The 14,950-nt window shown below is 44.7% G+C and overlaps 1 protein-coding gene across 1 annotated transcript; it reads left to right on the forward strand.

Annotated features, from left to right (window-relative positions):
* The first annotated feature begins 7,294 nt into the window (after positions 1 to 7,294).
* On the forward strand, positions 7,295 to 10,952 carry CUNH19orf25 (chromosome unknown C19orf25 homolog). Its single transcript, XM_018564447.1, has 4 exons — positions 7,295 to 7,314; positions 8,263 to 8,265; positions 9,766 to 9,921; positions 10,515 to 10,952. Exons 3-4 carry the CDS (start codon positions 9,792 to 9,794, stop codon positions 10,703 to 10,705), a joined length of 321 nt encoding a protein of 106 aa, XP_018419949.1. The 5' UTR covers positions 7,295 to 7,314; positions 8,263 to 8,265; positions 9,766 to 9,791; the 3' UTR covers positions 10,706 to 10,952.
* The last annotated feature ends 3,998 nt before the right edge of the window (positions 10,953 to 14,950 follow it).

A 14,950-nucleotide genomic window follows, 5' to 3' on the forward strand; every position in this document is an offset into this window, starting at 1 on the left:
AGACGCCAAGTATGCTCCTGGCTGCAGGATGTTTTTTATAGAAAAGATTGACTCCATCCTGAACCTCTTGTACTTTATGACCACGTTCAGGGGCTTCAAATTTAGTATCAAACGATACTGGCCAGAGGGTTTTAATACCAAAAAAACGTGAGAGTAAAACCCCCTTTGTTCTTCCAGAGACGGAACTCTGGAAATGACTCTCTGGTCCACTAGATCCCCCAGCAAGAGTGACAACGCTCTTGCCTTTTCTTCCTGACACGGGAGGTGCGTGACTAGAAATCTTGTGGGAGGAATACCGCTGAACTCCAGCTTGTAACCCTCCCTGATCAGGCCTAGTATGAACTGGTTGGAGGTAATCTTCGATCACTGAGGGAAGAATTCCTCCAATCTTCCTCCCACTAGAAGAAGACAGTCATTGGGGCTTTGGCTGAGGCTGGGAGGGTGTGTTAAACAGAATCCCCCCTCTTCCTCTACCTTTCTGTCCCGTCCAATGCTTCTTCGGTTTGAATTTCTGAAAAGGCTTTTTCTTCTTTTCAGGAAAAGCCTTTTTCTTGTCAGCCATTCTCTCTAGAATATTCTTTAACTCTGCCCCAAAAAGCAAGTCACCTGAAAAGGGGAGATTACATAACCTCAGCTTTGAGGCGACATCTCCCTCCCATGCTTTTAACCACAGGGCCCTGCGGGAAGAGTTAATAAGAGCCGATGATCTGGCAGTCATCCGTACAGATTCTGCTGAGGCGTCTGCGATATAACTTACCGCCTTGAAGAGCGCAGGCAGTGACTCCAAGAGCTGTGCCCTCGGGGTACCTGCCAGCAGATGCGTCCTAAATTGCGAGAGCCAAAACTCCAAGTTCCTGGCCATGCATGTGGTAGCCAGAGCAGGTTTAAGGTTCATTGAAGAAGAGTCCCATGCTCTTTTCAAATGAACCTCAATCTTCTTATCCATGGTATCCCTCAAAACCCCCATGTCCTCGAAGGCTAAGTCAGATTTCTAGGATACCTTAGCTAACGGAGCATCCAGCTGTGGAGATTTATTCCACACCAAGGCTGGATCCTCATCAAAAGGAAACCTCCACTTGAGATTTCCTGACTTCAGAGGCTTTCTCTCAGGCTCAGCCCACTCCTTGAGAATAGTCTCTGACAAAACCTTATGTACCGGGAAGCATTTAGACTTTTTAAGCTGCAAACCCTGATACATAAGGTTGTGCCTGGATAACTGCACCTGCTCTTCCTGGATCTCTAACATGCTATAGATTGCAGTCAGTAATTCATCCACATCCTCTAAGGATAATTTATACCTGGAAGAGCTAGGTACATCGTCTATGACACTCCCTTCTTCTGATGACGAACCACCATGAGAAGGACCAGGCTCGCTAAGATCCTCCTGCTCAGATAGCCGTAAGGATCCTGTCGGCCCACCCTGAGTAGAAAAGACAGAAGCAGAAAAAGGCACAGGGGTAGAAGCAACTGTGGGAACTGGAGCCCGCAACCCCTCTAAAATAGAACGGAAGGAATTAAATGTAGCAGATAACTCCTCCTTAACTGAAGCTAACAGGTTGCTACTGGCTGCAGAAGACTCCTCCCTAAGAAGACCCTCAATGCACTTCTGACATAGGACCTTAACATAACCGGAGCTCAACTTCACCGCACAAACTGCACACTTTTTTGGGGCCACCTTCGTTTTTTCTTTAGCCTGAAAGAAACCAAGGAGCCATTTAACCACTGTCTGTCACTCAAAAAAAGGGTTAGAGTGCCCCTCAACACCACAGTATCCAACACCAAGGGACCCCAGGTGGAGGAAATAAATTTCAGAGGTAACAGGGAGGTAAGATAGTACACATCTTCCATACCTGAGCCGTGCTGGTGATTGGAAGACCGGAATCCGCAATCACTGCAAGCTGCAAAGGTAACCCAGGATCCATGTCAGCAGAGTCTCAAAAAAAGAAGCCTGCCAGCGTTCCTCTCAGTCACTACTGAGATCCACGCTGAATTTAGCACCGCCCGAGCACTCCCCTTCCTCCTGCGCCGAAAACTAGGCTTGGAACGCACAAGCCCGTGCCCGGAAATGACGTCACCCGCGCCGGAAGTGACGTACGCGGCCACCCGGTCTGGCCGTGGAACACTTTCCCAGGGCCCTGAGAACCGGACAGACCCCTCTGAACGGCGGTCCACCGATTCCCCTGACCCCAAAAAGGGGGTTTTGTCCTCCCAGGTCCCGGCCCGCACTGGGCACTGAAGGGGGAAAGGAAGCCAGCCTCATCTCCTGACAGCGCTAGGAGAATCCCTGGGGCTCACAACAGGTAGGCAATCCTACTCCATCTGCCCTACATAGGCCGCCATTAACAAAAGGAGACTTCCCGGGCAGCATCACCACATGGAAGCCCCTCTCAGCGTTCTGTGATGCGCTCCCCAGCTTGACTGAGGAAACACAAAAGACTGAGGGAGTGGAGGAGAGGGGGGTCTTTTAAGGAGTTTAAGTGACGTGTTACCTGTGTGTGGGGGAGGAGATTCCATCTCGTGATGCTGTCCTGGAAGACGTTATGGGAAATAGGGCTTGCTGCAGTTTTTCCACAAGCACTGGAACTGAACGCTGTGGTGTGAACTAGAGACCAAAATACAATTGGCCTACATTGGATGCGTTCTTAATCTGCTCTGCTCTGCATCTGCTCCGTCCTTGGTGTGAACAAGTCCTAATTCCTACTCTGATAGCACCTTACCCTTGTGAATGCTATCCCATTTGATCTTGTATTCCTCTTCACAGGGGAGTCATTTTACATTATAGGTGGTAGTATAGTTCCCTTGTGGCCTACAGGCTCAACAGGGATCAGTTCCTTCTGCTGCTATGCCTTTTTTGTGTGTGTGTTCTTTAAAGGAGAACTATGGGGTCCTTGCTTTCCCCCATAGTTCTCCTCTAAGGGTAACGGGAGGACACAAACTAGCGTCTTCCCGTCACCCAAAGCTCAGTATACCGCGAGCTACAGCCACAGACGCCGCAGCCGGGACAGATCCCGACAATACTGTCTGGATCCACCTAGCTGCGTGAGTGACAGCTGGCTCTGCCTATCTTTAGGCAGAGCAAGCTGTACCTGCCCTCTCCCCCGTCCGTTCCGCCAGTCAGCGCTGGAGGATCGGACAGGGGAGGGGGGGGAATCCCTGCAGGGAGCCGTGAGTGATGGTCACGGCTCTCTGCGGGCACAGGATCGAGAAGTGAGCGAGCTACGGTATGTGTTCGCCCACTTCCCGAACTATTGAGCCGACGTGTGACAGTTTCATTGTCACACGTCGGCTCGAACTATGAGGCTGAGTGATTTTTCACTCGCCTCACAGTTCTCCTTTAACTCTTCTAAACCCTACCCATGTTACTGACCCTTTTACCAACCTAGTGCCTTTTTTTTCTGGCATCCCCATTGTGGAACGCTCAGGAGACCTTCACTGAAAAGTCAGTGCCCCAGTTGCTCACACTACCTGCTAATCTGAGAGTCCTATCTACACTGATTAGTACCTTTTTGTTCTTTAACCTTTAGGAGCTTATTAGTTGTAGAATGTCATTGAACATTGTCCCTCTTCTGCTGCTGTCCCTCTGTCTTTGTTTTTTATTTCTTCCAAGAGTCACTTTTCCTCTTCCTTGATAAAAGTTATAATGCACAGCGCTACAATGTAAAAGTGCCAAATCTATGAAGAATGTTGCCAATCATCTTAAATTATTAATACAAAAAATATCATCATAAAAAATAAATCCATATATTCAAGAGAATTAAAAATAAACCATAATAGAAATGTCCTAGTCCATAGCAACAGCTCAAAAACAATAATAAACTGAATTTTCCTCTTGTGCGTTATTCACCAACATGTGTGCCCCAACTCAAACAACAAATATTTGTGATCCACACCACATGAAGAAATAGCCCCTGGTTTAAATGAACTCATCCGGAACTAAATGGCCTTGTGCTTTTTTCTTCTCCCATATATAACCAACTCTGTTCCTCCAAGCCTCTCTAAGAATATTTGTGTATTATTATTTATGTATTTTATAATATTTTTTATTTTATATGATTTTATGGTTGTTATATTGTGTGCATGGTAAGCATTATTTCTGGCTTGTATAAATTATTTGAGTGCTTGGTTGTAATATACAATTTGAACACTTGATGGTGAGATGTATTTAGTACAATGGTGTTTATCTGGTATGGAATTTAATGGGTTAGCATTAAGGGCAGAAATAAATTGCTATGTGTAAAAATGTGTATGGATGGTGGCACTGATACTGCTCCTGAGGAAGTCCGGCAGAGGATTGGGGGAACAGACTAGGCTTATATATAAGAGAGGAAAAAACGAGTGACCTTTTCATTTAAACCTTTTGCTGCTGCAAATGTATGCCTTACATCGGCAGCAGTGGGGCCCTGTAAGCAGACTCTGTTTACATGTGTAAAGCTGACTATCGGTTGACGTCACCTGGCCCATTCACTTATATGGCCAGAAATCCCCAGTCATGTAGCACAGGAGCATAGATAATGGTGACAACATTGTCTAAATATAATCAACGATGTCACCACCTAAGTTTGCCACCTTTTCTTCAAACGAAACCCGAACACTCTAGAGACGCACGGACATTTTTGGGGGAAAATTAGTCGCTGCTTATTCATATGTAAATAGTACCAGCCATTCATATGTACATATCACAGTCGAGACTATTTTCAGTGTGGGACTAGTAGTCCCTATCTTAATTTTGGTTGCCCATGTCTGCCTGACATCTTGGGGTTGATTTACTAACCAAATAAACACGTCCACGAACAAGTATACACCTTTGTAGTGTGTTCCCTAAATATTTGTGTATTATTATTTATGTATTTTATAATATTTTTTATTTTATATGATTTTATGGTTGTTATATTGTGTGCATGGTAAGCATTATTTCTGGCTTGTATAAATTATTTGAGTGCTTGGTTGTAATATACAATTTGAACACTTGATGGTGAGATGTATTTAGTACAATGGTGTTTATCTGGTATGGAATTTAATGGGTTAGCATTAAGGGCAGAAATAAATTGCTATGTGTAAAAATGTGTATGGATGGTGGCACTGATACTGCTCCTGAGGAAGTCCGGCAGAGGATTGGGGGAACAGACTAGGCTTATATATAAGAGAGGAAAAAACGAGTGACCTTTTCATTTAAACCTTTTGCTGCTGCAAATGTATGCCTTACATCGGCAGCAGTGGGGCCCTGTAAGCAGACTCTGTTTACATGTGTAAAGCTGACTATCGGTTGACGTCACCTGGCCCATTCACTTATATGGCCAGAAATCCCCAGTCATGTAGCACAGGAGCATAGATAATGGTGACAACATTGTCTAAATATAATCAACGATGTCACCACCTAAGTTTGCCACCTTTTCTTCAAACGAAACCCGAACACTCTAGAGACGCACGGACATTTTTGGGGGAAAATTAGTCGCTGCTTATTCATATGTAAATAGTACCAGCCATTCATATGTACATATCACAGTCGAGACTATTTTCAGTGTGGGACTAGTAGTCCCTATCTTAATTTTGGTTGCCCATGTCTGCCTGACATCTTGGGGTTGATTTACTAACCAAATAAACACGTCCACGAACAAGTATACACCTTTGTAGTGTGTTCCCTCCCAGCATGATGTATTGGTGGAATCTAGACACCTTTGTAGTGTGTACACACCCAGCAGGTGTGTTGTGCAAAGCCCTGCATGAATTGCAAGGTGATGTTGTGTAAATTAGCTCTACATTGTGTTGCTTGCGTTGATGAATGCAGGAATGTAAATGCATGAGCTAACCATTTTTGTGTAAACTGTGAAGCAGCATTATATCATGTGCATGATTTTTCCATATATGGCATTAGTGGAAATATGCTTTTAGAGACTTTTTGGTTGATAAATACGTTTTGCTGTGTAAAAATCACACGCATGTAGTGCGTGCGTGTGTTTAGGTTAGTAAATCACCCCCCTTGTGTCTGGGTTTCAGCTGCCATGAAACCTGGACACAGCATTCAAAACCCGGAATGTCCGGGTCAATAGTGGACAGGTGGCAACCCTATCACCACCCCTTCCCTTATATTACAGATGACATCTCGGAAAGTTGTCATTCAGCGTTAGTCTTCGGCGAGTTCTTTCTTTCTGTGAGTGCGGTTCACAGTGATTGCCAAGGATCTTCATTGCTAGACGTGATTGACGAAGGATGTGCAACAGGAGCCTTTTTTATTTTTAATAAAGAACTTGTCAAATTTCTGGGTGTCTTTAAAATGTTATTTAAAATGTTAGCCATTGTGGTAGGGCTTCCCCCTGCATTGCAAGGGTTAATTGCTCATTTTTCTGAAGGGACTGGAATAAGAAAGACATGGGCACTTTATCCTCAGTCCTGGGGTGTATTGAGTGACTTTGCAGCGTTTTTTCATCCTCTATGAACTCACATTCTTCTTTGTATTGTACAGACCTGTAAAGGAGCTGCTTGGTGCTTTGTCAGGAAATAATCTGCAGCACATGGGTGCCCTCAGGCTCACCCTCCACTTCTCAATGCTGCTCTGAGATCACAGGACAGAGGAGAACGCATTAACCCTTACTGGGGACATTTACTAAAACTGGAGCTGCCGTGCATAGTAACCAATCAGCTGCTATCTTCAGTTTGTTCAGTTAAGCTACAACAGGCAACCTCAGCACAGTAGAGATGTCCAGTTCATGAACGAATCGTTCTTTTGAATCGATTCTATTCACTGAACTGGTGGAGTCGATTCAGCTGAGTGAGCTGATCCGTTTGCAGCAGCTCCATGTGACGTAAAGCAGAGACCCTATAGCAGAGGCTAGCTAGCTTTGTAATATGACCCGTGAAACAGCCAGTGAACCGAAGATTCGATTCATGAATCGGTTCTTTTGAATGAACTGATCCAAATGAACCGATTCATTTGAAAGATCCGAACTTCCCATCTCTATAGCACAGCAGATGTTGTGCAACTACAAGCCCCATAAGGCATTACAAGACTCAGAGAGGTATGATGAAATTTGGAGGGGAGTGTAGCTGGATTGTGGAGGTTGCCTCCCCCTGAAGCTGATTGGTTACTATGCACAGCTGCTCCACTTCCTAACAGAGAGGAGCGCCTTCCTCTGCCTCCCTCGCACCTCCTCTACCGGCTTGCCAACAACCCAATGACTCATGGGATATGTAGTTCCCTATCATGGCACTAAACTACACTCCCTGATGACTGTGTTAACAGGAAGTAGGAATCAGGGAGAGACGCTCTGCAGTGCATGCTATAAAAAGACTTCAAAAACAGGATACCACAACACAGAGGTAAGCGCATTCTTAATAGACATAAATATGATATCTATGTCAGGCTTAATCATTGCTGACATAAAGGTTAATGAGATGCTGTTGCTGTGTGTGTATATATACATAGGTTCACTTCTCACCGTATGTGAGCAGATGAATGGCAGCACAATGCACCTTCACACTATAACACACGGTAGGTGTGTTGTGCAGTAGCATGCGCTAATTGCACGGAACCGTGAAATCCATGTATCGCCATGGTGTGAATGCACCCTTTAATATTTATGTCATGAATAGCTTTGTGGGCTTGTCCCCAGCTTTTATTACAGGTTAAGTGTCCCAGGAAATCCTCACGTTTTGTGTTTATACATTCCTCTCTAGAAACATGTGCGTGATCATATTCAACTTACAAATATAAGTCTATTTAATCAATGTCAGTGGTGGGCAATTTAGAGACCTTCTCCAGTGCCACCCCCCACATGTCCATAGGACTGCACAATAGTTTTCTTTAACACAATGCATGGTAACCTTTGCACCGTTGTGCATATGCCTTGGTGCTATTCCTTTTGAATGACACCCCAAATCGCTGCTACAGTAGCAGCAAACACAGCCACACTGCAGCACGCCACAAGGTGTGCTGCATACAAAAAGAGGCATGTCTGATTTTTTAAAGGTGTGCTGAAATGTGGAATGACATTGTGCTTGCTTACGCAGTAAATTCCCCCCCCCCCCCCCTTTTTCTGCTGTCACAGTGATCTACTGCTGGCTGCAATCAGTCAACAATAGATTGCTATAGCAATGATTTCATACAGAAGAGAGAGGCTGGACAGTGATGATTCAGCTCTGCCTGAGCCTGCATTCTAACAGGAGGTAAACACGGTACAGAAACACTGTTAAGGTGGCCATACACTGTACAACCCTAGTTGTAAAGTAATTAAAAAACCGTACGATCTGCCCATCTTGGACAGGCAGATCGTACTTGCGATCGTCGCAAGCACGACTCGCTGATGACTGCAATGCTGAAAGGGCAGTGTGCACGTGCGCACAATGGCCCGTTCGGCAGTTGTCAAACACGCACGCCACTAATCGTACAATTCTCGGCGGGTTTTCCAGCCTGCTTGTTCGACGGAAGACGTGCGATCGTACAGTAGAAACGGTTGCACGCCTTCCATACACTTTGCGATTATCGTACGATCGCGGGATTTCCCGCGATTATCGTACGATAATTGTACAGTGTATGGGCACCTTTTTATACATTGTGTTTACAATACCAGCACTCCCATGGAGTGCAGATAGCAGGAACAGAAGCCCAGAAGCTGATTGACTTTGTGTGACATTAAAGAACTCCGGGCAGAATTATTCTTAAGCCTTGCAATGCCAAGCCGGAGCGCCAAGGTTGCCCACCCCTGGTCTAGGGAGTAGGATAATATTGTCATAGTCGCCTGAACCTCGGAGCCGGCTGGCTGTCAGAACAATCCTTGCAGCCTGTCTATCCCTCCGCTCCAGCGATGGAATGTCCATCTATCTCCTCACGTCCTATACAATGTAGGACCTTAGACTGCTGCAATGGAGGGGGGAGAGAGGCTCCATGGATCAATCTTAACAGCCAGCTGGCTCCAAGGTTTAGGTGAGGTATGTCTTTTTTTTTTTACGATGACCGCAATGCTGAACGGGCAGTGTGCGCGTGCACACACCGGCCCGTTCGGCATTTGTCTCCCGAGCACCGTTCAAACCAGCAGAAAATCGTACGATTTTCGGCTGGTTTTCTAGTGTGCTCCTTAGACAAAAGACGAGCGACCGTACAGTAGAAACGGTCGCACGTCTTCGTTCACACTGCTCGATTCTCGTACGAGAATCGAGCAGTGTATGGGCACCTTAAGAGAGATGGAATGCATGAGATAGAATAGGAGAGAGAATTGGAGAGGGAGGGAGATGGTGAGTTTCTTGGGGGGGGGCTGGAGTAGTAGAAAATGCTTCAGGCCTGATAAGACTAACCCAACTTCTATGGAAGTTTTTATACTTGTATCCTTGAAGTAAACCCTTTACCACAAGGTCACTTGTAAAAGCCTGGGCTGTAACAGAAGAACATCAGTGCTTTTCTTTCTGGAGCCCTGAGCCCGTTGTGTAATTACTCACTCCATCCAACACATACTGTGGTTCCTCCCGCCAGCTCAGAGGTCAATACATGACATAGAAGCTGGCAGGAGGAACCACAGCAGCAGGGAGAGCAGGTATCCGACACGCACAAAAGTGTGGAATACTTGCAGAGAGGTTTGAGGACACGGACCACTGGAAAGGTAAGTACACATACTCATAGGTAGATTGGCGCTGCAGTGCAATTATTGCTGGTCAGTCAGGGGGTAGTTTTGCAGACATTTTTGGATGGGAGAAAACAGGTAGTTTGTCTCAAACTTTCTGTAAAAATCTACTAACCTTGTTGCTATATTTAATGGTCTATGTGTTTTCTGTTTTCAGACTACTTTTAATGAGACATTCTAAAGATGACTTCTAGAGCCAAAAAGCGCATTGTTCTTCCTTCTCGACCTGAACCACCTACTGTAGAACAGATTCTGGAAGATGTTCGTTGTGCAATAGCATCTGACCCGGTATTCGCTTGTGACCTCAGCGAGGGTACGATAGATATTCTGGTAGCAAGATGTTGATGGTAGCATAAAATAATAACTCTCCATGCATGTATTAGAAGATGTACTTCCACTTGTGTTCCTTCAAACTTCATAATATCTTTTCTATGTATATTTTTCATATATTTTTTCTAGTTCACTTTATAATCAACAAATACAAACACTTCAGGGTCTATTTATAAACTATTTGCAAAGCCATTCGCTGTGCGAGTTTCGGAGAACATTCATTCTGTGCTAATAGAGGAAAAAGAAACGTTCTTTGTATGTTTTCTTTTCAGGTCAAATGTAATGTAATGCCACATTATGGCCACTAGATGGAGCCGAGGAGAATTTATTGGCTTTGCTCCTCAGCTTCATCTAATGATTGGTGCAATCAGCATTACTGCAGGCTCTGAAAAGTGATGTTATGCTTTCATAAATCACAGAAGAGGTGGGTGAGTCATAAGAGTATGTGCATTGCTTTGCAAATCATTTGGTAGATAGAACAGCTTTTATATTTAATTCATCTGTGTGTTTGTCTGCCACTTCCCTTTGGGCCTAGGTCTTCTGTTCACTTTTTTCTTTGTCATGTTTTTCTAACAGAGACCTTTATTCCTACTCATGATGCATCCAGTGAGGCAAATAAGCAGTACTTACAGAGTTGTTCTTATGTGCAATTAAACAACAAGTTGAAGGAAGCCCAGGACGAGCTAAAGGAACGATGTGAGGTTTTGAAATCTTCTGGGATTAAGCTTGAAAGTGTTATTGAAGAGCTAAGAGAAACAGGCATGTGAATATAGTTCAAGCGTATGATTTTGTTTTTGGGACAACTACTTGGTGCCAATGATTTTTGAGGGTATAGGTGAAAAGAACTATAACATGCCACTCGTTAGAGTATACTCATCCTTTACAACAAGCAAATGCTGCATTGACATTGTGTATCCACTGAGATATGTGCACAGCACAATATAAGTATGAATTCTCCCTGTGGCACACTGAACACGATACAAACATTGCTCTTCAGGTTGCTGGTATTTTGGAGAAGAATGGCTACCATGGCTTTGTTGAGCACCGCGATCAAGCAGGTGGAGTACCGGCAATTTCAGCGGTTGACACCGTGATCCAGTCCAGCAGGGTGTCATTCCTTATACTGTCGCCTCGCTTTCTGGAAGAGTGTTGGCGCAAATGGGTGTCTGAATGGTGCCTTGTCAATGCTATAGAGAACAATACGGCCAAGGTGATACCAATCTGTATTGATTTGCAGGAGAACCAAATGCCAAGTACTTTAAAATTCCTCACAGGTCTTAACTACAACAACAGATTCTTTCAAAAGAAACTGTTAGATTCTATGAAGTCCAAAACATGTTGGTGAGCAGTCAGATATGCATTCTGCCCTGGTTTTGGCTGAGAAAACTTAAAGGGTAACTCCACTTTAAATCTCTCTCTCTCTATTTCTCCTCCCCCCTCTTTTGATTTCATTTTCCAGCCAGCTATGGTTTTCAGAAGCTGCCCAAAAAAAAATGAGATATGGCTTTTTTTGTAATAATGGGGACCTTCTATGCACTTCTCAGGGATTGGCTCATTGCTTTTCCCAGCAGGTTTTCTCTTATTATAATACTGATCATGTGACTTAAGTGGGCAGACTGATTTTCGTATGCGATCCCGTTTTCGTCCGATATTCCTAAGGCAGTGTGCAACCGCAAATACTGTACAATCGATCGACTTTTGATTAACCAGCAGGTTAGAAAACTTTGGTCAATTGTTGATTTTCGCAAGGTCGGTGGCGTTTCCATACGTCAAAATTCGTACGATTTACACTGCACATACGCAGATAAAAATACGTGCGACCCCATCCTGCCCCCTTGCGATAATCGGGGCAGGATGGGGCCGCCGTAAGAAAATTGGACGACGGTTCGATCATTGGACGAAAAGGTTTGTACGATGATCGCAAGGTGTATGGGCAGCTTTAGGAATAGAAGTGACAGTGTCAGTTTAAACAGGATACCAAGTACTTGTTTGTGGAGTGCTGGTGTTAAATATGTGCAAGGCCTGGTCCTAAGCAACTTCCTATCCTAAAAGGTATTCCATGGGTCCCCCGAAGTGATCAGATGTGTGAAAAGTGAGAGCGCCAAAGTAAACAATTAGTCCACTAAAGATTTATTAATCTTGATAAGAAGTCATCTGATAACAGCCAGTGCATTTTGTTCTCCACTCCCCCTTCCTCAGAGCTTGCAATGGGTCATGAAAACCAGGTGGCTCATGTTATACAAGTTTCAACAGACTAACATCAGGTTAGACTTGTCAATCAAGTTTTTTTTTTTATCTTGTGGAGACACAGCTTGTACTAGTACAATGTATGGGACTTCAAACCTAAGCAATTTGGTCACTTGGTTAAACCTTTCAATATTAAGATCTCCTGTTTGCATCCCTAATTATGTTTTTGTTGTTCTCAACAAGTCAGAATCCTGCCGTCACTTTTCCTGTGCAGGTTACCAAATTAAAGAAAAAAGTTTCTATGATCAACACAGATACTTTTTACTTCCTTTTCCTTTTTTTTTTTTTTCTCCATTTTTTTTTTCTTTTTTGTATAAGCCAGCAACACAGTGTGGCACATGGTACTGATGAAAGCATAATCACAGACTGTTTATTTTATGCTTTTGAACAGCATAGTTAAGACGATTTTCGGTTCAAATAAAAGGTTGTGGTGGGTTCCTTGCTTGAATTTGAACAAACTTGAATAAACTATTGTCATTTTGGTTGTGAAAGGTGTACTGTATTTTTTTTTTGTGTGTGTGTGTCTCATGAAGAACTCAAGGCAAAGGGAAAATAAATCTGTATTTAGTGCTGTTTTATGGGGTGGATGATTGCTGCAGAGGACATTGGAAGCGGAAAGCTTTTTCTTTTGGAGGAAGTCTAAGTACATTATGAATGACGCTGGAGCCTCTTCAATTGGCAAAACTGAATTTTTAAGTAAGGCATCTAGAAGAGCTCTCTTTCAGTAATGCGTGCATGTGAAGTTAGTTGGCAAGTTGGAAGTAGTGACAGGTTCACTTAGAGAAGAACTCCGGCTGCTAGACCAGACCCCACAGCCTCTTCTTCCCTGGTCTAAGGACCCAGGATGTCGTCACTTTCATTGAACGTGAAGACGCAAAGGGGCATTGCACAGCTGAAGGGGAAGAAAGGTGAGCAGACACCGCCACGGGACCAAGGATTGGGTGAGTATATCTTTTTTTTTTTTTTAAACCCTGGACCAAATCGAGCACTTAACCCTTGCAATGCAGACGTAGCCCCACTGCAAGAGTTAATTTTGTACATGCCTGGAGTTCTTCTTTAAACCTGACACTGTAGGTCCGCTGCTTTTGGCATAATGTACATGTATAACATACGTGCACATTATGCCAAAAGCAGCGGACCTACAGTTTCAGGATTAAAGAAGAACTCCAGACATGTACAAAATTAACTCTTGCAGTGGGGCTACTTCTGCATTGCAAGGGTTAAGTGCTCAATTATACAACATACTTGCACATTATATATTATACTTGCACATTATGGCAGACTCGCCTCTCCTCCTCACTCACCCTCCTGCAGCACTGTCAGATCAGAGCTATCCCTCTTTGCTCCAATCCCTGATGTCAACACTTTCTCTGTTGCTTCTTCAGGATTCCTGGTGCTCCTCTTCAGCCTTTGTTTGGCCACTTATTATATAACTACTGGCACATCGTCCCAGCACCCGGCTTCACTCTTGCCACTTTACATTAGAAGGATGAAGACAAACCTTCAGCTGCAATAGGTACCACAGGTTTGTTTTCTATTGATTGTGCCCCTTGTCAGATGTGTAGAAGTGCTCCAAGTGGCTTGTAAAGCCACCCAATAATTTTGACATTTCTGCAGTGCTTGGAACAGGGGCGGACTGGGCTGGGAGGCAGGGCGGCAATTGCCCCCTGGTCCTCTTTGATGCCTTTAAAAACGGCCCATGCCTGCGGCCGTCAGGGGGCCCGTCACCAACCCCCCGCTAAATTAATCCTCCGGCCGCAGGTGCAGTGGTTCCCTCTCTCTGCCACCTGCAGCCGCCCACCCCACCCGCATCAGATGCGGCTCTGTAACCGGCCGGGAGCAAGTGGCAGAGAGGCGGTGGAGGGAGCCACTGCACCTGTGGCCACAGCAGACCCCCCCACAACCAGGCTCCAGGGAGCCCCCACTGACCACCAGGCAAAGGTAAGGTGACAACATTTTTTAAATAAAAACAAAATTAACCCATTTTTTTTTTTTTTTTTTAAATCCTCACCTGTTCCCTGGATCCACCGACAAGCGCAACCTCCTCAGCTATAGAGGACTATGGCCATGCTGGTATAGTCCATTATAGCTGATGGTATTATTTTACATTGTTGTATAATGTGCTGAGATTTGTAGTCCCTCTACAGCTTGGAGTTAGTGGCAGAAATACCAGGGTCGCAGCAGTCATATACGCGCACAGCACTGACGAGGCATGCCTCCACTACCAGTATGCTTTCATTTTGCTCAATCGATAAATTTATCTGCCACGTCACTTCCAGGTGCGCATGTCATCTGGCCTAATTACTGATTTCATTACCAGCACAGAGCATATTACAAGACAGCTGTAATAAGGAGACTGCAAAATAAAAAATATTTTTCACATGTGAGTTATGATAATATGCAACATTGTTAAAGCCTAAATAAACTTTCAGTTTTAGGACGTGGAGCTGTACAAGAACAAGACAGGGGCACATGGGGGCCATACAAATACGAGACGGGCACATGGGGGCCATACAGGTAAAAGACTGGCACATGGGGGCTGCTCAAGTACAGGACAGGGACACATGGGGTCCGTACAGGTAAAAGATGGGGGCTGGACAGGACAGGGGCACATGGGGGCTGTACAGGTAAAAGACAGGGGCACATGGGGGCTGTACAAGTACAGGTCCGGGGCACATGGGGGCCGTAAAGGTAAAAGACATGGGCACATGGGGGCCGTAAAGGTAAAAGACATGGGCACATGGGGACCGTAAAGGTAAAAGACA

This window comes from Nanorana parkeri, unplaced genomic scaffold (assembly GCF_000935625.1).
Source record: "Nanorana parkeri isolate BGI_ZX_2015 unplaced genomic scaffold, ASM93562v1 scaffold751, whole genome shotgun sequence".
Lineage (NCBI taxonomy): Eukaryota > Metazoa > Chordata > Amphibia > Anura > Dicroglossidae > Nanorana > Nanorana parkeri.